The sequence below is a fragment of the Myxine glutinosa genome, chromosome 14, assembly GCF_964187855.1.
Source record: "Myxine glutinosa chromosome 14, kmMyxGlut1.1, whole genome shotgun sequence".
NCBI classification, from domain to species: domain Eukaryota; kingdom Metazoa; phylum Chordata; class Myxini; order Myxiniformes; family Myxinidae; genus Myxine; species Myxine glutinosa.
Genome location: NC_136274.1, coordinates 70,216,579 through 70,240,451, shown reverse-complemented (window position 1 = coordinate 70,240,451; position 23,873 = coordinate 70,216,579). Strand labels below are relative to the sequence as shown.

Below are 23,873 nucleotides of genomic sequence, written 5' to 3'. Positions count from 1 at the left end.
ATTGATCAGAGAAAATATATTTTTCAACCATTTGAATTTTGAAGCTACCTGCGATATCTTAAAAAATAGGTATCTTTCTGACAATGCAACCATCAGATCTAAAACAACCTCAAAAATTGCTCTTTTGAAGGTTGTAACGCCAAACCTGTCATGATGGAGCTTATTGTTCACCATGCAAGACTAGCCACCTCTATTGGTGCAGCCGTGGAGCCGTTATTCACCCATTGTGCTGACAATCCCATCTCTACGTCTGATGTTGGAATTTCCAGATGAGTCATCTTGCAGCATTGCTTCGCCATCTGTCAGATGCTTGGAGTTTCTTATTTCACGGTACTGGGTTTTGGATTTGTTGCTGTTCTACCGATGATGTCATTATTCCTCTGAATGTATGAACGTTGGACGGTGTCGTCATCATCATCACTTGCACCGGCCCTCTCGCTGTCGTGTTGCTGAAACGTATTGTTGCGGATATGGGATTTGGCCTCTATCCATATCCGCTTGTAAATATTCCCCTATTTCCCCAATACTCCCCAACTATCCCCAATCCCCCATTCCCTAGTCCCATTGCCTGTAAATAACACTCTGTAGAACCGACCTTCCCCTTTTTCCCCCATTAAATGTCGTGCCCAGGTCCACCGCATCTCACGTAGACAACTTTCGGACATCTTGCTAGTTATTCTTAGTCTATGTCAGTTAAGGACTCGTTTCCATTAATTCTGACTCTTCGTTGCACCAGAATGTGATTATATGGCACCAGTAGTGAGTTTAGGACCTTCCCATACCTCCTCCCATCTTCTTCCCCAAACAACAACTACAACAACAACTACAACAACAACTACAACAACGGCGCGCGGGGAGTGTGCGTCCTCACTCCGGCTCGGTTAGCCGCCATTACCCATGCGCTCCACGGGGTTACCACGAAGGGGCTGGCTGTCAGCTCCTCGTCAAGGGCGGAGCCTGGTAACCCCCCCCCGCACCCAATAAGAAGGGCGGACCGATTCCATCTGGGGCGGAGCTAACGAGCCGAGGGCGTGTCACTCCCCGCCGGATATACGCAGCGACTTACCGGATGTGACGTCAGATGCGCCCCCAGCTTGAACAGACCAGTCGCGACCTCCGAGCGCTGAGCGACCTCCCCGCATCTATTGGACCGGACCGGGTCGATTTGTCCCTGAGCCAAGAGTGCACCTTGAGCCATCGACCAACCCGCCTTTCCTTGCCATCAATCCCCGTGTGAGTCAGTTTTGTCCTGTTTATCTGTCGTCTGTCGGGGCTATTATAAGAGTGTGTCTAAGTGCCTGCCTTTCTATGCTGTCCCTCTTGTCGTTGTAATCTGACCTTCCGCCCTAATATAACCTCCTCCGGAGGTCTTGAGAACCGTATCCCTGGTGTCGTGTCATTTTAATCCCAGCCGTTGTGTCTTTTCCATCATTGATTTAGCATAGCGCGACTCGGCAACGTTCGAGTATAATCGGGTAACTTGTGCGGACACGGCGGCCATTCCGCTCGGCCCACCATAACATCAAAGTCGTGTCTGTAACAATTGGTGTCAGGAGTGTCGGATTCGGACCTGGGACTAAATTTGTTAGGCCCAAATTTTGGGAAGTAGAATTCGAGCCGGAGCGCGTTTCCCGCTCGAAATTATAACGGCGAAATTTGAATTTGTTTTACGAAAATAAAAACCCGAATTTTGAAAGTCGCGCTATGGCGGATCAAGACAGCTGGGTTCCGGTAGAGGAGAGTGAGGCAGGGTCGGTCCAGGACCAAATAGAGGGACGCGAGGAGAGCGAAGCAGCGAGGGTAGCAGACGCACAAATTAGCGTCGTTGCGCCCGACATGGCGGGCGCGCGAAATGGCGCCTCGCACATGGCCACGGCGCCCGCGACCGTGGCAGCGCCCCTGGTGGATTCGAACCTTTTCCTCCTGCAAATGGGGGCCCTTATGGAGAGGCTAGAAGCAAAAATGGGGGTAATGGGAAACCAAATGGGGGTAATGGGGAACCGGATAGAGGCTCAGAGTGAGCAAATGGGGGTAATGAGGGACGAAGCGAGGGGTACCGGTGAGGGGTTAGACAATAATTTTAAGGGATTAGACAAGAAATTTGGGAAGTTAGACGACAAATTTGAGGGGTTAGACAACGGGATAAAAGAGGTAAAGAATGGGTTAACGGGGGTGGAAAACAGAATGGCTGCCCAGGAGAATCAGTTAGAGGGGGTGAAAAATGGGTTAATGGGGTTAGAAAACAGTATGGAAGGCAAATTGAGGGACATGAGGGACCAAGCGGAAAGGGAAGTTAACCAAATGGGGCCGCAGATAGAGGGGGTCAGAATGGGGGTAGAAACCAAACTGGATGCTCACAGGGAGGAAATGGAGCAGATGAGGGTGGCATCTGGGCAGGAGATGCAAGTGATGGGAGAGGAGATCAGAAGAGGAGTGAGTGAGGAGGTCGGAGGAGTGCGCGAGGAGGTGAGGCACTGTAAGGAGCGCATGGAGAAGGAGGTGAGAAAGGGGACTGTAAAATTGCAAAGTGGTATAGAGGACCTGACGCAGGAGGTGGAGCAGCTGACGGTGGGACAGACGGAGTTAGTGGAGCAGGTTCAAAGGAACACTGCGGTATTAGGAGGTTTAAAAGCGACACAGAAAGAACTAAAAGATGACTTGGTAGCGACGAAGAGGGAATGTCAGATGGTACGTGAGGGACTGACAACGAGGCTGGACGAGGTGATAGAGGTAATGGAGACGAAGGACCGGCAGGTGAGGACGCACATGGAAACGGTCAAGGTAGCCTTGGAGGACGAGCTTGAGGAGACGTACCGGGGAATAAAAGAGGTGAAGCAGAAATTAGAAGAAGTGGAAGAAGGGATGAGCGAAATTAAGAAGCGACGGAGAGGGGATAAGAAGGAGATAAAGGAGGAAGTAAAAGAATTGGTCCAAAGTCTGTGTTTGGATCGTGATGATGTGCTCATTAACCGGATGAGGGATTCGCAGGTGATGGAGGAGAAGCGAAGAGGAAGAGGACCCGGTGTAAGTGGTGACCAATATGGTCGTGCGTATGATGCGCCAGGGGATTTAAGAAGCTTGGGGGTCGAGATGGACCCGGGTGTTCGTGAGAGGCCGTTGGTGAAGTGTGCGACAGGTCTGGTGTGCGAAAAAGGAGGTGTGCGAGAAAGTCCGACTCTGGGGTGTGTGAGGAAAAAGTGCGTGCCAAGGAGTGAGGGTGCTGGCGAGAGTGAGTCGGTCGTAGCGCGTGTGCGAGGGGGCACATGGAAGCGCGGTGTGGTAAGTGTTACAAAGGGTGTGACGGGAGAGTGTGCGCGAGAAAGGTGTGTGACGGACAGGTGCATGGGGAAAGAGTGCGCTGTCAAAGGCAAGGAAGAATGCACACCTGTGGTGAGTGTTACAGAGGGTGTAACGGGAGAGTGTGCGCGAGAAAGGTGTGTGACGGACAGGTGCATGAGTAAGGGTGAGTGCGTTGTCAAGAGTGGTGGTGAGAGGAGTGAGAGTGACAAGGAGCGTGAGTGGGAATGCACGCTGGAATTGGTAGTGAGGCACGTGGTTGGGTGTGCGAATGAGAGCACACCTGTGATTGTCACAGAGGAGGTGACCGAGGAGGGGGCGCGAAGAGGTGTGTTGGTGAGGTGTGCGACCAACGAATGTGTGCCAAGGTGTTCGGTGGTCAGGTGTGTGACCAAGTCTGTGAGTGGAATGAGAGTACCTGGGTGTGTAAGGAAAGGTACGACGAGGAGCATGGAGACGGCTGGATGTGTGAGCAAGGAACGGGCTGCGGGGTGTAAGAATCCAGGTGAAGCATCGACGGTAACCAGGTTAGAGGTTAGGTCGACTTTTAGCCGAAGCGGGCCCTCGGTGCGTGCTGGGCCTCGCGTTGAACGGCCGCGTCCGTGCTCCACTAGGCGGAGCGGGCGGCTGGACAGGAAGGGTCGTCATGGCGACCACTTTTTGTTGAGACGTGCCGGCAGGTCGAGATCGGGACATTGGATGGCTCCACGCCGAGGTGGTGCGTGGGATCTCGGCCCGGGTAAGCCCCCGTCCCTGCCCCGAATGCCGGACGCATCCAACCGCCGGCACGGAACAACCCGCATTCATTGCTCGGCTTTAAGAAGCCGGGCTTTGGACAGGAATTGGCGCACCGAGAGGTATTAGTGAGTAGACGGACGATGATGGTAGTGATTTGATACGAAATTTATAATAGTGGGTAGAATTGGCAGTAAATGGAAAATTTTTGAATTGGTTGGGTTTAGGTGTGCCAAATTGATAGTGAGAGACCCCCGATGTGGTGGGATGGCAAATCCACCATCCCTCACAGAGGGGGGCAAATGCGCTATAGTTTATGGGGTGTATGGCAGTGAAAACTAGCCCGGGTGGGTTAGGTTATATTGATAGGGCCCTAGAAGATGACATTAGGTGACGTTAAGTTTAGTTAGTGACTGATACCTGTAGTGGGGACGCAGGTAGATTAGTGTGGATGATAATGACGAGGGAGCGCAATAGTTTAAAGGGACGACTGGGAAGCGCAAGTTTCAGAGGGGAGTAGTTAGATGAGATGATGCCGTGTGTGTGAGAATTGAACAGGTGTGATTGCACAGGTGTGCAACTGGACAGGTGTGTGGAGCAGTGTATGAGTAGTGAGTGTGTGGATCAGCGCGAATGCGCTTGGGGAGAGAAGGGTGCAGGTGGCACCAGGTGTGAGAGCACAGGTGTGCAGGTACAGGTGTGTGGAGAGAGTTGGAGTAAGTGGTACGGAGTGGTGTGCATGGTGCGAAGGTGTGGATGGGGGAAGAGTGGACCCCTTTCACGAGTACCCGGGGCGGGTAGTGTAAGTGTTAGGTAGAGGGTATAGGTAAATTGTGGTTGGATATTGGCATTTGTGGTGCGGTTGCAGAATGGTATTGTGGATGGGTGCATTAGTGTTGTGGAAATGGCTGGGCGTGTAGCCTGTTAGTGTGTGTAGTTGGTTGGGCACTCCACCACTGTGAGGATGTCGGCCAGGTGAGGCCGCAGGTGGGCTCTGGGAGCCGTTAGTGTCAGTGGGTGCCTGAGGATCCCGGGTGTGGATCGGGCAGCCCAGTGCCAGAGAGGGCACCGAGTGGGGAGAGCGCCAGAGGGCCTTCCCCAGGTAGTTAGGTTAGGGTAAGGAGCAGGTAAGCTCGGAGGCAACAGCAGTGGTGGGGGTGTGCAGGTGGGTAGACCCGCTGGGAGAGGTACACGCCACAGCCCAGAAATTGTGCGAGGGCACCGGGAGATGAATCGGGGGAGTGAGACCCCAAATTGAAAAGCACCACAGTTTGCTCAATGGGAATTGGTTTTTAGAACCCATAGTGTAAGAGGGCCAATGGTTTGGCAGGAGAAAGACCCCGGGTAATGTAAAGTTGTTAAAGTCATTTAGGAAATAGTTAGGATTGATGAACCTGTCGCACCATATGCAGCCACTTACCTGTGGTGCCCATGTGCCCCCAGTGTGCATCATCTTGTATTGCGTGCACTTTTGCGCCCTTACCACCTTACTCACTGGTCTTCTTCTTTTGTCTCCCACGTCCGAGGATCTGGCTTTGGGGTAGAGAGAGAGGAGAGAGAGGTGCTGGCTACGCAGTTGTGGGCCTGCACTTTCGCTGCTGGCTGCCTGGATCGATACACCATATGGACCGCAATTTTGGTGGCCACCCACAATGGACCGCAGTTCTTTTGCGGCCAAGCACCACCCGTGGATGGACCTATGGGTCAACGTGGCACCTATGCCATACAAGGTGAACCACTAACTGTTGGCCCCCCTGACGGCCACAATAAAGAAATGGACGCGGTTGGCGCCTTTCTTTATTTCGAAAGAAGCCAGAAGGCCAAGTGCACCACACGAAGAGCAAGAGACACCTGCAGGGTTAGGGGTTGTTGTTTTTATTTTAATGAACAATGGTGACAGCACCGATTGGTGCTTGGGTGTGTAGTGGTGCTTTTGGTGCTTGGAAGGGGTGCTCTGCACGTTATTAAAGGCCGTAAGGCCACAGAGCACTCGTGGGTTGGTGTATCGATGCTGGCATGCGTGCTCTCTCTATGCATAACATCTGCATGTGTTCCTCCAAAAACAGGTCCTGGATCGTAGTGTAAATATCAGCGTAGTCTTGTAAATAATGCTCCCTACCGGCTGTATGTTTAGTTTGAGAATTCTTTCCGTGATTCGGTTATCCTGTGGGTGTATTTCTGTGAGGAGAAGGGTGCAACGTCGCAGGGGGACATATTTACTCATTTGTGAATATCTGTAAAACTGTCGCACTCAGGGTAGAGTTAATAGTAGAGGGAACTACATCTGAGTGCCACACTAAAGTAGGTAAAAATTTATCGGGTCGGGACGCCCCGAGGGTAGAGAAGGGTGCAATGTTGCGGATATGGGATTTGGCCTCTATCCATATCCGCTTGTAAATATTCCCCTATTTCCCCAATACTCCCCAATTATCCCCAATCCCCCATTCCCTAGTCCCATTGCCTGTAAATAACACTCTGTAGAACCGACCTTCCCCTTTTTCCCCCATTAAATGTCGTGCCCAGGTCCACCGCATCTCACGTAGACAACTTTCGGACATCTTGCTAGTTATTCTTAGTCTATGTCAGTTAAGGACTCGTTTCCATTAATTCTGACTCTTCGTTGCACCAGAATGTGATTATATGGCACCAGTAGTGAGTTTAGGACCTTCCCATACCTCCTCCCATCTTCTTCCCCAAACAACAACTACAACAACAACTACAACAACAACTACAACAACTACAACAACGGCGCGCGGGGAGTGTGCGTCCTCACTCCGGCTCGGTTAGCCGCCATTACCCATGCGCTCCACGGGGTTACCACGAAGGGGCTGGCTGTCAGCTCCTCGTCAAGGGCGGAGCCTGGTAACCCCCCCCCCGCACCCAATAAGAAGGGCGGACCGATTCCATCTGGGGCAGAGCTAACGAGCCGAGGGCGTGTCACTCCCCGCCGGATATACGCAGCGACTTACCGGATGTGACGTCAGATGCGCCCCCAGCTTGAACAGACCAGTCGCGACCTCCGAGCGCTGAGCGACCTCCCAGCATCTATTGGACCGGACCGGGTCGATTTGTCCCTGAGCCAAGAGTGCACCTTGAGCCATCGACCAACCCGCCTTTCCTTGCCATCAATCCCCGTGTGAGTCAGTTTTGTCCTGTTTATCTGTCGTCTGTCGGGGCTATTATAAGAGTGTGTCTAAGTGCCTGCCTTTCTATGCTGTCCCTCTTGTCGTTGTAATCTGACCTTCCGCCCTAATATAACCTCCTCCGGAGGTCTTGAGAACCGTATCCCTGGTGTCGTGTCATTTTAATCCCAGCCGTTGTGTCTTTTCCATCATTGATTTAGCATAGCGCGACTCGGCAACGTTCGAGTATAATCGGGTAACTTGTGCGGACACGGCGGCCATTCCGCTCGGCCCACCATAACATCAAAGTCGTGTCTGTAACAGTATCATCCATAATGAACCTTTCCACATCTTCGCATGATTCACACTCCTATGTAGCATTTCGTGTTCCATCCACACACTCTTCAACGAGCACCTCATGATGAGGTTGACTTCCTTACTCTGTTGAAAACAGCAGCACATGCGGTGACCTTTCTCCAGATACAGGCTATCGTTATACGTAGTTGCCATCAAATTCTTCTTCTTTTCAAAACAACAGCTGGTGTGAGATGAAACTTGAGCTAATTTTTTTTCAATACACCGACTTTATTTTTGGGACTTTTAGGTAGTACCTTGTCCCCTCTCATCCTTCTACCAAGAGCTTGTGCAGATCAAAAAGCTTTGGACAATGAATCTGAGGATTTCAATGAATAGATGAATCATTTTCAGCCATCGCTTCAGCCAATCCTGATCTATACATCCTCAGCTTGCTCATTTCTGCTATTCGCTGTCACAGCGCCCCACTTTACCGTGGAAGCGGATGGGTTTTGTCTTTTTGTGTTCTCTCCCATTTTTGTACACCGCTCCTTTCCTATGCCATCTCCAGGCATTGCAAATCGTCATTGCCGGGCACCAAAGGGGGCTCGGCAGTGACGCACGCTGAAAGAGAGTACTCAGTTTTCACTCTGGTTTCTTGTTTTCTTTCTTGCTTTCTTGCTTTCTTGTTTGTTTGTCCGGACGATATCTCAGCCATCCTTTAAGCTAGGAAGCTGAAATTTCGGCACAATAGTAAGCAAGTCCTTTGTCAAAAACGGTATTTTTTTTTTTGATTAATCAATAAATTGAGGAGTTATTTAATTATTAGCGATTAATTAAGTACTTATTTAATTAATCAAATTTCCTTTCTCTTCTGACCATTAACTCAGGCACCTTTTGAGTTAGGAAGCTGATATTTGGACATGCCAATGACCAGGTGATTTGGCTGCAAAGGATATTTTTGATTTATTAATTAATCAATTAATCGATTAATTATTTAATTATTCGATTAATGACAAAAATTTCTTTTTTTTTAAAGTTACAGATTCTGATGAAATAGTGGTAGTTTATGTGTTCTCTGATCAAATTGATTAATAATTAAATTTTTTTATGATTATTATTTATTTATTTTCATTATTAATCATTTATTTATTTTCTTTCTCATTTGGCCAATATCTCAGGCACCTTTTGAGCTGGGAAGCTAATATTTGGACATGAGTGACCAAGTGATGTGGCTATCAAGGATATTTTTGATTTATTGATTCATCATTTAATCGATTAATTATTTATTGATTAATCGATTAATTATTTATTGAGTCATGAATTAATTATTTAATTTTTTATTAATGACTTATTTAATTAAATTTCTGAAAGATACATCTTCGGATGAAGCACTAGTGGTTTAGTTATGCTATTAGCCAATTGATTATGAAAATATTTTGTGATAATCTTTTATTGATTTTAATTATACAATTAATCAATCAATTAGTGTACACCTCTCCCTCCCAATGCAGCCTCAATGAGCTGCACTGCGGTATTGCCGGGCGCCGGAGGCGCCCCGGCAATGCCGCTCTGTAGGATATTTAATTATTTGGTATGGGGGCAGTGTACTTTGAATGTATGTGTACTTATATTTGAAAATTGTTTGCACCGTTCTGGCCCCACAAATGCTCATGTTTGCTCATCCCCACAAATGCTCATGTTTGCTTATATCCACAAATTCTTGCTGCCGTATTGGGTGGCGTTTTCTTCATTCACTCACAGATGACGGTTCCTGAACTTAAATATTATAATAACTTCAAGATATCTAATATAGAATACTAGCAGGGGCTACCTGGCCCCACCTGGTAGGGGTCGGGAATGTGGGGGCTGTGGGGGGGGGGGAGGGGTGGTGTGGAGGAGGAGAGGAAGGAGCTTTTCCCAGCGGTGGTTTCGGCTGTTAAAAAGTAACAAAAAACGCACAAAAAATGCACAAAATTATTTACAAGATTTAAACGTTTTAATTTACAACACATGCCCAGAACCCCTACGTATCCCCCCCCCCCACCCCCTGCAGCGCCTTGTGGGAGAGGAGGGGGGAGGGGTGTAGAGAGGGTTGCACGCACGACCTGACCATTGGTACCCCCAGCACGTTTGCTAAATTTGGAGTTTAGCCTGGCCATTTTTTTTTCTTCGGATGTACACACAATACATTCAAAGACTTTTCTTGTGAGGGGGGATGGGGGGTTTGACTTGAACCTGGGTACCACCAGCACTTTTACAAAATCAGTTGGAGATTGGCCCAGCCGTTTTTTTTATGCCTCCGTTGCCGAAGTCGCCAGAGCCATTATGTTTTCGGGTTGTCCATCTGGCTGTCCGTCCTTTCATCCATCTGTCTGTCCATGCATCCGTGATAGGTTTTCGTTACCACGTTAACTTGAGAATGGCTGAAGGGATTTAAATCAAACTTAGATCAAGTATGTACTAGGATGTAAAGATGAACTGATTCTATTTTGGAGTCACTAAGTCCTTGTTAATGTGATAACAAATCCTTGTTAACGTGATAACTTAAGAACGGCTCAAGGGAACCAAGTCAAACTTTGTGCAAGTATTATAATGATGTAAAGATAAACGGATTAGTTTATGGGGGCAAGAGATCAAAGGTCAGAGGTAACGTTCAGTAAAAAAAAATTCTGTTACCGTGCTAACTTGTGAACCAATGATGGGATTTTGACCAAACTTGGTATAAGTATATATTACGATGAAAAGATGAACTGATAGGATTTCAGCATCAATGGTCAAATGTCAGAGGTCATGTCAGGTAAAAATGTGATACAAATTCTGACACCATCAACCTTGGTGATGCATCTAATTGTTCCTTCTACATTTTATTATCCTGTGATCAGTCCTGCTAGATTAAACGACTCTTAAACTCAAGTCACCGTCCGGCCATTCCTGCTATCTTGGATTGTTATTTTCTCGTGCTAGTTTTACATGTGCTCAACATGTCCATGTTTTTTTTATTATTATTATTTTTTTATTGGTTGTGGACTTATTGGTTGTGTTATTACATTGCTGACTTGTATTTCTTCCCCGAGCACTCACTATACGTTTTTGAGTTGTTTGTGTGCTTTCATTTAATGACTGTGGTTTGTTGTAGATAAAACCTGCATGGACATTCGAGATGGTGTGGTGGAGGAGGGCCAGGACTTCACGCCACGAGGAAATGATCCGTGTCTCACTTGCACGTGTCACCGAGGCGAGGCGGAGGCCTGTGTGGCGGCACTGTGTGAGCGGCCACAAGCCTGCCAGCGCTTCCAGATTGATCCACGCGAGTGCTGCAAGTTCACCTGTCTCGATCCAGGTACACCTTCACTGTTTACCTGTGTCACTGTTAGTGAAGCGTGCACATGGATGTTGAGCAATTATCTTGGTTATTGAACGTGAAGGTGTCGTGACGGCGCAGACAGATTTTGGGCAATTCATAATTACAGCAAAACTCCAGCTCAGAATTCTTCTCAAATGTTATGCCTTCGCCAACAAAGTTGCTGGAGGCATTATGTTTTTGTGTTGTCCGTCCGTTCATCCATGATAGGTTTTCTTTTCTGCGATAACTTGAGAATGGCTGCAGCGAACTAAGTCAAACTTGGTAGAAGTATGTATCATGATGTAAAGATTAATCAGATTCAATTAAGTGGTCAAAGGTCAGAGGTCCCGTTAGGTAAAAATTCTGTTCCCGAACTAATATGTGAACCAGTGATGGGATTTTGACCAAACTTGGTACAAGCATAAATTATGATGAAAAGACAAACTGATTAGATTTCAGCGTCAAAGGTCAGAGGTCATGTTGGGTGTTCTACTTGAGAACAGTCGAAAAATGTGATACTTAAGAACAGTTGAAGGGATTTAAATCAAACTTTGTATAAGTATGTGTAATGATGTAATAATGTAGGCGGAGGCATATCGGTCGATGTCGTGACGTTGAAGAGTGTCGTTCTAGTTTAGTGTATAGATTATTCCATGAATTTCTGCCACTTTTTGAAATTATTCAACAATTGTTCCACGTAGAACGAGAAGGGCACTCGGTGGAGCACATACGTCTGCCAGGCTGAACAGTTTACGTTTTGTATCCCACTGATAGGCCGGATCTGCATCCTGACCTGAACCAAAATCTAATCAATTCCTCCTTGTGACACACACAACCAGTCCATCATTGCTTTTTTGGATTTACACATGGTCTTTCACCAAAAACTCGGGTCTCTTGGAACTACTCGGGAAGGCGCTAATCTGGCACCATAAGACATGACTCGTGCATCTTCTGCACGATTCGCATCGTCACTCTACCAAACGAGGCAGGAAACGAAGCTGTAGTTGTCACGACAGTCTGAACTCGGAAAGGATTGATGAGGAGAAAAAAAAGCGCAGTCGGAGTTCAGAAGAGCACGACAAGGTCAAGAAGCACAGCCACAATTGATCCCATGGAAAGCACAGCGAAAGCCACAAAGCGCAAATGCATTGGTGATAAGTACCATAAGCACAATTTAAATACATGCTTTGTTACATAGTTTTGTGTTATATACAATTAGTTTCTGTCCAATCTGTCTTGAGGATAAAAATCCCATCGACGCTTCTCTGAATTTCTCTGCAACCACACTAAAACAAGCTCTGAATTATTAGGCCAGGGTGGTAGTTACACTCTGAACACATTGAGACGTCGTATCAAGCAGCCAATGATCGACTCGATGGTGCAATGAGAAGCAGAGGCAGTTTGAACTAATTTATAATGAAGCCAATCGTGAACCAAATGACAAAGCAGAAGTAGAAGCTACGTTTTGTGTAGCACAGAGAGGCTAAGAAATGGTGCTTTTGCGAAATGCTTCTGTGCAAGGCCTACTGATTTGGATTTTTGGCATCACTCGCACCACCAATAATCACTGCTGCCTCACTTAGGTTAGTCACTGGCACAGGCATGATGAAGGACTTGATAGGAATGCAGGATTTGCAGGTACAGCATGCCAGACCAAGAATGCTCTGGACAGTGGAGTTGGTGCACACTGAAACTGAGGCTCTGAACTGCGAGCCCCTGAGAAGGTCATTCTGCCAAAAGGAGAACTGCCTGAGCAGCGTACAACACGAGCGACCTCTTGATTCTCTTGATTCAAACCACCACCGTCTGACCCACTCATCCTTCTTCCCACTCGACGGATTCCGGAAATCCCCCGATCAACCAGAAATCGACCATTTTCCAGAAATTCCTTGAATGGAAGGTGAAGGAGAATGGTTGCTCAAGGTATGGCATTTCTCTCTGTTCCTACAAAGGGGTACATGAAGACGTGCACGACTGGCGTTGCACAGCTGGAGTTACAGGACGAGCTTCTTAATATCCGCCATTTCAGATTGTAGCAGTGTGACGTGCTGTTGTGGTGGTGTTAAAATAGCCACTGTTGGTGTAATGGTGTCGATGAGATGAACAAGCAGACCCGCAGCAGAAGGTAATTCCAGCTCTGTGCTATCTACAAGTATAATGCAGGCGTATGGCAGAAAACATTGCAAGAACAACTCACGAAGGAGTGACTGGTCGAAGGTGGCATGACAGTCACTGAGAAGCTGCTGCACATGCCACAATAGTTGTGTGGGTCTTTGATCTCCTAAATCCTTGGATGTAACGAGTTGTTGTAAGTGGTGGTTCTCAGAGGGAGTCATGTGCTTTATGAATTCCGTCTTCAATGTCGTGCATGTGTTCTTCATTGGAGGTTGTAGTAAAATATATCTAAGCTCCGTCGCATAGTCTGATGACAAGGAGCCAAAAATGTATTTGAACTGCGTGAAATCGGTAGTAACGTTCCGGATATAGAATTGCGCTTCGGCTTGTGTAAACCATCCTTGCGGGCCATTAAACCAGAATGGCGGAAGCTTTAACGAAACCGATGAAGCTGGTTGAGTGACTGGGAAGAGCACGGCTGCTTGGTCATTCCCGGCGACTGGTTGTGCATTTGTCACTACTTGTCTGTCCATTTGGATCATGCCAGAGTCACCAATTTAGCATGGAAGAAAAGGAGTCTGAGACGTTTGGATTCCTCGTCGATTCTCTTTTTTTCAAACCGCCACCGTCTGACCCACCCCTCCATCTCACCGGTATGCTCACCCGGTCCCGGAAAACCCACGACCAACCAGAGCTCGAGCATATTTACGTATTATAAAATCAAAGGCAAAATCATGCCACGACATTCTTCTCTCCAGGGCTTCAATCCACCAACTTATCAGATCATCCTCCATCCAAAACCATGATCGTTAAACCACCACTCCCCCAAATTTCCAGTTTTGCCTTCCTGAGAGTTTGCTTCTTTATCCACGTTTTCCACCCATTGCATTCTCCTCTACCCCTCATCCTTAACCGTGCATCCCTTGTTGTCGGTCTCTGTCTATTTTGTCCCTTGGCCCTGCTGTTGGTGTTTCTTCCCTCTCTTTCTGGTGTTCATTTTGTTTTGTTGCGTTCTGATTTGTTCCGTGTTCTAGCTCTTCCATGAGCCTTGAATTTGCGTACAAAAAACTACTATATATCGACTATCTACTTGACTAACTTTACAAATAGTCAACGATTCTATGACAAAACAATAACTTTGATCGCAAAGCGATCGTCAATGGCAATCCTCCCCCGACCTACCCTTGGCGATCGCCTGCGACTTGCTCTTTGCCTACAATTCAAAGATGGTACATTTTGTTGGGCCCGCCATATGACCTTGACCTTCAACATTTAGGGAAAGAGTGTTGGTTAAGAAAATGTGTCCCCATCTAAACTGAAAATGTGTATCCATCAAACTCATGTCATGTGATCAAAATTCTTATGATCAAAAATGAAAAAAAATTCATCACAAAGGTGCTTTTTGTTAATTAGATTACAATCCGAAAAAAGTAGGTGAAGGACACGAATCAAATATCAGGTGCACAGACTGCACACTATTATGATGCAAGGACATCTTGGAAGGCCAAGCATCTTTGACTTCGCATTGGTAAAATTAATAGACCACAATACGTCCATATCTAACTCTCTGTTTCGTGCAACATTACTGGGGGCAACTTTATTCTTGATCAATAATTCCAAAAATATTATTAGCATTCAGAAAATGTGTGTCCCCAATCCTCAAAATTGCTCATAAAAGCATAAAAATCGAATAATTTCGGTAAATAATGTCACATTAAATTTTGCTGACCAGTCGATGCACGTGATGAAATAGGCCAATCAGCGTTACCGTATTTGACGCTCAGTGAAATTGATGACGTAGTTTCCCAGAATAATCCAATCACGGTCGCCGTGCCATTGCACTGCGAACCAAAGCCCACGGAATGCAGTTCTACAGCGGATCGTACATTTTCTTCAAAATTTTGCGTCATGCACGTAGATTCTACAACAAAAAGTAACTTCATCGTGTTCAATAATGAATCGTGGAAACGATTTGTCGATTTCGCTAGCAAATGGGTGAATTACGACTGCAAAGAGAGTGATATAGCTACCAAGATTGCAACAAAGCTTGGTATTTATTTTCACGATACTGCTACATGCATTGTGGCTCAGCCCTCGCCGTCGAGTAACATTGGCTACCACTACAATTGCTACAAGCGCTTCTGTGACATCAGTAAAATCAGAAGAAAAGAGAAGTCATTTGCAAAGAAATCTACTTCTCAAGGACAAGGTATGTGTAAACTCATGCACCACGCATTGAGAATGACTAAAATTAACTTATGTAACGTTAGATTGGACATGTGAATGATGATGATGATTTGGTGGAAGACTAAGTTAGTGACTTTGTATCATGTTCAACTTGCTGTAGTAGTACAATTTTACTGTAATTTTGGAATCATGGTTATTCAGGGAATTATAAATGTCAATGATTTGATATTAAACTTAAAGCCATAATTGGAGGGGGCAGACATGGACTACAGGAACTTTTGCGAATCTGTTAACTGGGGATCAGCGAAGCAGGTGCATACAACAGCCTTCCATGTGTGTTTCCTTCAAATTCACCTCATATCTCTTTGTAGCCTCTATAGTGAGGCTATATATACTTTTATGATATTGTAAGTATAAATTTCACGGAAAAAAAGTGAGGAAATATTCGCTTGGTTACAAAGAAATCCTACGTAAACAAACATGGAAATACTGTTGTTTTAACCGGCATCGCTGGTCCCTCTCTCACAAATGCGCAAAAATTACTTATGTCCGCCCCTCCTATAGCATGCTGGCCTGTACTGTAAGCAAAGGAAATGGGAGATATTACACAACACAAAGTCCAGTTCATCTAATTACTCCCGCCAGGAAGTAATGCATTCACTCGTGTGTGTGTGTGTGTGTGTGTGTGTGTGTGTGTGTGTGTGTGTGTGTGTGTGTGTGTGTGTGTGTGTGTGTGTGTGTGTGTGTGCGTGCGTACACACAAGATATCTGGAAAAGTTCTGAATGGATTTGGATGAAAGTTGGTGGGATGATTGCCCTTGGGATAAGGAAGAATTGATTAGTTTTTGGTGAAGCTCAGGATATTATTCCTGATCCAGGAATTTTTTGAAGGATTTTTTTACCATTGGAAGATAGGGCTCATTTTTTTTTTTTACATTATCTTCTATGTATTCTATATTTAACATTGTGATATGAAAATAGTTTTCATATTTGTTGTAAATGTAGTTTAAGCTCGTGGTTATGCGTTAGAGCGGTGTATTTTGTTTTAGCAGCGTCGTCTTCAATGTTCATTTTTTTTTTCTTTCTAATAAAGACATTCTGTCATGTCATTTTAAAACCACCAAAGTGTGTATTAGGTTTCCCCGTTTCATAAAATGTATCGTTTGATACGTACAATGCTTTAAAACTGTTTTTTTTTTTTTGTTGTTTTTTTTAAACCTCAGAAGAGACATCAACATTTAGCTCAGCGAATGTCATTCGCGGTGTCAGTATTTGATGAACTTATAAAGACTTAGTTCCAGATTTGTCAATGGCTGAGGTATATTAACAAACGAATAAAACAGATTTCACCCAGGGTTGTGAGAGGTTTCACTTTCCTCACTTACTCCGCACTCAGGCGATTCCGAGACTTCCGGTCCCTCGAGCGACGAGGCTTGCTTCGATCTCTCCACGGCATCAAAGTTTGAGTGTTTTCCCGTTCGTGTCTTTGTCAAATTTCCGCTGGCTATTTTGTTGTGTATGTGTTATTGTGTGTTTCTATTTGGTTTTGGTTTTGTAGTTGTTGAAAATTTGTGTGTAATTATTCGTTTTTTTGTTCGCGCCTCGTGCGGCCTGGTCTCTCCGGGCTCCCTCCCCCCCCCCCCCCCCCGGCGTCAGTGTTTTGTGAATATGGGTTCTTTCCTTCATAGTATTTGCTTGTTTCTTTGATTTTCTTTTCTCCCCCCTACCTCTCACGAACATCTTACCCCTTGTCCAGCGTTTTGAAAACAGAACAAACAAATAAACAAACAAAAAAAAATTCTATATTAATTCTTTCTCTCCTCCCGGACACGTGCTTGTTCGCTCTCCTCCTCGTCTCGACTTGTGCCCCGCCCCCTATATCTCGTTTTTCTTCCACCTCTGCTCCTGCTTTCTCAAATCCACGTTCTCACTTAGAGACTTTTCCCAGATTGTTTTTCATGGTTTTGTTTAAATATTATTTAAATATGTTTAAACCGCAGCCGTGATGCTGACGCCGGCCTCCCACCCCACCCCCCCCCCCCCCACCCCACCCCAGAATTTCCATGTTTTAAACGTTTCCCAGTGTATACCCTGGATTACAATAGGTACACCGTATCCCTGCATGTCGTAAGAGACGACCAAGAGGGTTGGCGTCAGGAAGGGCATCCGGCCATAAAAACATTGCCTCAAAAAGAGAACCATGACAATTAGAACTACATATGGGCAGGGTACAGCCCGAAGTGGAGATCGGTTTCTGAGGTTTGGGACATGGAATGTAGGGACAATGACAGGGAGATCAGGAGAAGTGGTGGAAGTATTGGTCAGAAGAAGAGTGGACATATGTTGTGTGCAAGAGACGAGATGGAAGGGAAGTGGTGTGAGAATGGTGAAGGGTAGGCAGGGACAGAAATACAAGTTTATGTGGCAAGGGTGCCTGGAGGGCGTGAATGGTGTTGGTGTCCTGTTTTCTGAGGAGTTTGTAGACAGTGTGGTGAGTGTGACTAGAGTGAGTGATAGGTTGATGATGGTGAAAATGATGATTGGAAAGCTCTTGGTGAACGTCATCTCAGGATATGCTCCGCAGGTTGGTCGAAGCGATGAAGAGAAGGACAAGTTCTGGTGTGCGATAGAGAAGCTGATGGAAAACGTGAAAGATGAGGAAGTTGTTGTGGTAGGAGGAGACCTAAATGGAAATGTGGGAAGGAGTATGGATGGTTTTGACGGAGTTCATGGGGGTTACGGATATGGTGTGAGAAATGGAGAAGGTGAAAGGATTTTGGAGTTTGCTGATGGGGCTGATTTGTTGATTTGTAATACTCAGTTCCAGAAAGAGGATAATACGCTTGTTACATACACGTCAGGTGGGTCGACGACAACCGTTGACTACCTGATGGTGCGTAGGCGAGATAGGGGGTTTCACAGCACCACTTGGTTGTCTGCGACATAAGGGTGAAAGGTGCGAGGAGAGCTTGGCGGGTGAAGTACCAACCGAGAATGAAGGTGTGGAGGTTGAAAGAGGTGACAGTAAGGGAGGCATTAAAAGAGAGGCTGAGTAGGGTCGAGGATGATGTGGTTGAGCTTGAAAGTGGTTGGATGTCAATGAAAGCTAGTCTGTTGGGAGCCGTTGGTGAGGTATGTGGATGGACAAAAGGACCACCGAGGCACTCGGAAACATGGTGGTGGGATGATGAAGTTGGAAAGAAGATTGACGAGAAGAGGAAGAAGTTCAAGGAGTGGCAGAAGGCGAAGGGTACGGGAGCAGAAACAGCAGAGCATGAAAGTTATAAGGCAGCCAGGAAGGCTGCAAAGAAAGAGGTAGCAAAGGTGCAGGAGGCATATATGAAAATGTTGGGAGAACGCTTGGATTCGGAAGAGGGTCAGAAAGCAGTATTCAGGATTGCAAAGCAGATCGCGAAAGAGAGGTGTGATGTGATGGGGGTGAGTTGCTTGAAGGATGAAGTGGGACAAATCGTTGTCGACCCAGATGGAATTAAAGGAAGATGGAAAAGATATATGGAAATGCTGTTGAATACAGAGAATGAATGGGATGGCAACATAGAGAGTAACCCAGTTTTAGGACCGGCAGAGAAGATAACTGAAAAGGAAGTTGAGGAAGCGATAAAAGCAATAAAAACAAACAAACAAAAAAAACACCTTTCGAGGCCATTTTTCCCCGCAAAACGGGGGTTGGCCTTTTTCGGGCACCGTGGTTGTTGTTGTTTTTTGTTGGTCCCCTTTTTGAAGCAATGTTTTACGGCCGGATGCCCTTCCTGCCGCCAACCCTTTTTGTCGCCTTTTACGACAAACAGGGAATTACCAGTGAACTGGTACTCAATTAGCCGACCTCGGAAGGATGACAGGCTGAGTCAACCCCCCTGGCGTTAATTCAGCGATCGACCGGGATTCGAACCTAGGATCCTAAGCTGGCACCCTAGCCGCTAGCCCAACACCAGGCTTTGTTGTTGGCCCAACAACAACGCTAGCCCAACACCAGTTGCAGGAGAAGCGATAAAAGCAATGAAGGGTAGAAAAGCGGGAGGGCCGACGGGAGTTGTGGGAGATATGTTGAAGGCAGCAGGAAGTTGGGGTGTGAATAGAATGACAGAGATCTGTAATCTGGTGGTGAAAGAAGGCTGCATTCCAGTGGATTGGGAACTGAGTACCCTTGTCCCTCTATACAAGGGGAAAGGTGACCCTCTGGAGTGTGGCTCGTCCTGAGCGATAAAGTTATTGGAGCATGGAATGAAGGTATTGGAAAGGGTGTTGGAGAGGAGCATAAGGAAGAAAGTGAAGATCGACAAAATGCAGTTTGGATTTAGGCCAGGAAGAGGAACGACAGATGTGCTTTTCATTGTGAGGCAGTTGCAGGAGAAGTACATGGAGAAGAGGAAGAAGTTGTTTTTTGGGTTTGTTGATCTGGAGAAAGCATTCGATAGGGTTCCACGCAAAGTATTGCCATGGGCATTGAGGAAGTTAGGAGTGGAGGAATGGTTGATCAGAGTAGTGATGGCAATGTACAAAAGAGCGCACACAGCTGTAAGGACGAAGGACGGGAACAATGTTGAGTTTGAGGTGAAGGTGGGAGTGCATCAGGGGTCGGTACTAAGTCCACTACTATTTGTAGCTGTGATGGAGGTGCTGGCTCGGAACGTAAAGGAGGGTTTACCGTGGGAGTTGTTGTATGCAGATGATCTGGTGTTGATTGTGGAAAGTATGGATGGACTGAAGGAAAAGATGAACAAGTGGAAGGAATGTATGGCGACAAAAGGTCTGAAGGTGAATATCGGAAAGACGAAGGTGATGGCAAGTGGTAAAGCATGTGGTGAGGTGGAAAGAACTGGGAAATGGCCCTGTGCTGTGTGTAGGAAGGGTGTCGGAGTGAACTCCATTCAATGTGCAATGTGCGCTGAGTGGGTTCATCAAAAATGTAGTGGTCTGAGAGGGTCATGAACCAGTGTGGCAGCTACATTCAAATGTAAGGTGTGCACAGAGGGAGCTGCAGATGGAGGAAATGTTGAGTTGGATCTTGGAGACGGCGTGAACCTGGAAGGTGTGAAAACATTTTGCTACCTCGGAGACATGCTGAATGGAGAAGGTGGATCAGACTCGGCAACCGTTGCTAGAGTGAGATGTGCATGGAAGAAGTTTCGGGGACTGAGTGGCATACTGATGATGAGGGGAGTGTCCTTGAAGCTGAAGGGAAAGGTGTATGCTGCATGTGTGAGAAGAGTTATGATTTATGGGAGCTAGACATGGGTAATGAACGTAGAGCAGCAACGAAGGTTGGAAAGGGTGGAAATGCGAATGGTTCGACGGATGTACGGAGTATCGTTGAGAGAGAGGAAGACAAATGATGAATTGCGAAAGATGATGGGAATAGAGCCTGTGATTGATGCTGTGAAGAGGAACAGGTTGAGATGGTTTGGTCATGTGTTGAGGAAGGATGAAAGTGACTGGTTGAGAAGAGTGATTGAAATGAATGTAGAAGGAAGTAGAGGACGGGGAAGACCGAGAAAGACTTGGCTAAAGATGGTTAAAGAAGAAATGCGGGCAAGGGGGTTAACAAGGAGAGATGCAGAAAATAGGGCAAAATGGAGAAGATTGTCATGGGGACCGCAAGGCTAACCCCTGCTCTAGTAGGGAAAATGGCCTTTAAAATGCATGTTGTTGTTGTGTTGTGAGAGGCTGAAGAAGAAGAAACCTCGCCGGACTGCCCAGACAAAATAAATAATTCTGGTTCTGGCTCCGCGATTTTCAGGTTTATTACTCCCGCCAGGGAGTAACGCATTCGATCGTGTCCGTCCGTGTGTGTGTGTGTGTGTGTTCGTATGTTCGTGTGTTTGTGTGTTTGTGAACAAGATATTTGGAAAAGTTCTGAACGGATTTGGATGAAAGTTGGTGGGATGATTGCCCTTGGGATAAGGAAGAATTGATTAGTTTTTGGTGAAGCTCAGGATATTATTCTGCATCCAGGAATTTTTTTGGGAAAGATTTTTTCTATTTTACTGCATTAAAGCTTTTATTCTTATTCTTAAATGATGTTTTTCTCCTCTAATTCCGAGATATATCAAAATAAATTCTCTGACAGTTAGGGCTTACTTTCTTTTTCATTTATTGTTTTGGGGAGAGGGGATGTTAAACAAAACTTATTATTCCAACTAAACCCACGGCGGGAGTATGCGCTCTACTGAGTGGCGTTATAGTTTCATCCAGTTTTCCAGAAAGTTATGGAAAATGTTGACTTTCTAAATGCCTGTCTAATAAAAGGCATTTATACTATATTCTGGCGACAAAAGAGGTGTTTGGAGATAAAATTTTACAACACAATATCTATTATCTAATATTGTAATGTTACATTTTAAATAAATAAGCAATCTAATTGCATTCTCTTTGATAATAATACAACACAACAACATGCATTTTAAGGCCATGTTCCCTGCTAGAGCGGGGGTTAGCCTTGCGGTCCCCATGACAACCTTCTCCATTTTGCCCTATTTTCTGCATCTCTCCTTGTTAACCCCCTTGCCCGCATTTCTTCTTCCACCATCTTTAGCCAAGTCTTTCTCGGTCTTCCCCGTCCTCTACTTCCTTCTACATTAACTTCCATCACTCTTCTCAACCAGTCACTTTCATCCTTCCTCAATACATGACCAAACCATCTCAACCTGTTCCTCTTCACAGCATCAATCACAGGCAATATTCCCATCATCTTTCGCAATTCATCATTTGTCTTCCTCTCTCTCAACGATACTCCGCACATCCATCGAACCATTCGCATTTCCACCCTTTCCAGCCTTCGTTGCTGCTCTACGTTCATTACCCATGTCTCGCTCCCATAAATCATAACACTTCTCACACATGCAGCATACACCTTTCCCTTCAGCTTCAACGACACTCTCCTCCTCATCAGCACGCCACTCAGTTCCCGAAACTTCTTCCATGCACATCTCACTCGAGCAACCGTTGCCGAGTCTGATCCACCTTCTCCATTCAGCATGTCTCCGAGGTAGCAAAATGTTTTCACACCTTCCAGCTTCACGCCGTCTCCAAGATCCAACTCAACATTTCCTCCATCTGCAGCTCCCTCTGTGCACACCTTACATTTGAATGTAGCTGCCACACTGGTTAATGACCCTCTCAGACCACTACATTTTTGATGAACCCACTCAGCACACATTGTACATTGAATGGAGTTCACTCCGACACCCTTCCTACACACAGCACACGGCCACTTCCCAGTTCTTTCCACCTCACCACATGCTTTACCACTTGCCATCACCTTTGTCTTTCCGATATTCACCTTCAGACCTTTTGTCTCCATACATTCCTTCCACTTGTTCATCTTTTCCTTCAGTCCATCCATACTTTCCGCAATCAACACCAGATCATCTGCATACAACAACTCCCACGGTAAACCCTCCTTTACGGTCTGAGCCAGCACCTACATCACAGCTACAAATAGTAGTGGACTTAGTACCGACCCCTGATGCACTCCCACCTACACCTCAAACTCACCACTGTTCCCGTCCTTCGTCCTTACAGCTGTGCGTGCTCTTTTGTACATTGCCATCACTACTCTGATCAACCATTCCTCCACTCCTAACTTCCTCAATGCCCATGTCAATACTTTGCGTGGAACCCTATCGAATGCTTTCTCCAGATCAACAAACCCAAAAAACAACTTCTTCCTCTTATCCATGTACTTCTCCTGCAACTGCCTCACAATCAAAAGCGCATCTGTCGTTCCTCTTCCTGGCATAAATCCAAACTGCATTTCGTCGATCTTCACTTTCTTCCTTATCCTCCTCTCCAACACCCTTTCCAATACCTTCATTCCATGCTCCAATAACTTTATCGCTCGGTACGAGCCACACTCCAGAGGGTCACCTTTCCCCTTGTATAGAGGGACAAGGGTACTCAGTTCCCAATCCACTGGAATGCGGCCTTCTTTCACCACCAAATTACAGATCTCTGTCATTCTCTTCACACCCCAACTTCCTGCTGCCTTCAACATATCTCCCACAACTCCCGTCGGCCCTCCCGCTTTTCCACTCTTCATTGCTTTTATCGCTTCCTCAACTTCCTTCTCAGTTATCTTCTCTGCCGGTCCTAAAACTGGGTTACTCTCTATGTTGCCATCCCATTCATTCTCTGTATTCAACAGCATTTCCATATATCTTTTCCATCTTCCTTTAATTCCATCTGGGTCGACAACGATTTGTCCCACTTCATCCTTCAAGCAACTCACCCCCATCACATCACACCTCTCTTTCGCTATCTGCTTTGCAATCCTGAATACTGCTTTCTGACCCTCTTCCGAATCCAAGCGTTCTCCGAACATTTTCCTACATGCCTCCTGCGCCTTTGCTACCTCTTTCTTTGCAGCCTTCCTGGCTGCCTTATAACTTTCATGCTCTGCTGTTTCTGCTCCCGTACCCTTCGCCTTCTGCCACTCTTTGAACTTCTTCCTCTTCTCGTCAATCCTCTTTCCAACCTCAACATCCCACCACCATGTTTCCGAGTGCCTCGGTGGTCCTTTTGTCCATCCACATACCTCACCAACGGCTCCCAACAGACTAGCTTTCATTGACATCCAACCACTTTCAAGCTCAACCACATCATCCTCTACCCTACTCAGCCTCTCTTTTAATGCCTCCCTTACTGTCACCTCTTTCAACCTCCACACCTTCATTCTCGGTTGGTACTTCACCCGCCGAGCTCTCCTCGCACCTTTCACCCTTATGTCGCAGACAACCAAGTGGTGCTGTGAAACAGCC

At 46.2% G+C, this 23,873-nt stretch overlaps 1 protein-coding gene across 3 annotated transcripts in view; it reads left to right on the top strand.

Annotated features, from left to right (window-relative positions):
- The window catches only part of DGCR2 (DiGeorge syndrome critical region gene 2), a 92,890-nt gene that overhangs the window by 28,790 nt on the left and 40,227 nt on the right, over positions 1-23,873 (top strand). For all 3 annotated transcript variants that reach the window (XM_068136102.2, XM_068136103.2, XM_068136104.2), the window contains one exon: positions 10,588-10,791. In XM_068136102.2, coding sequence (XP_067992203.1) covers positions 10,588-10,791 — 204 coding nt within the window. The remainder of the gene's footprint in view (positions 1-10,587; positions 10,792-23,873) is intronic.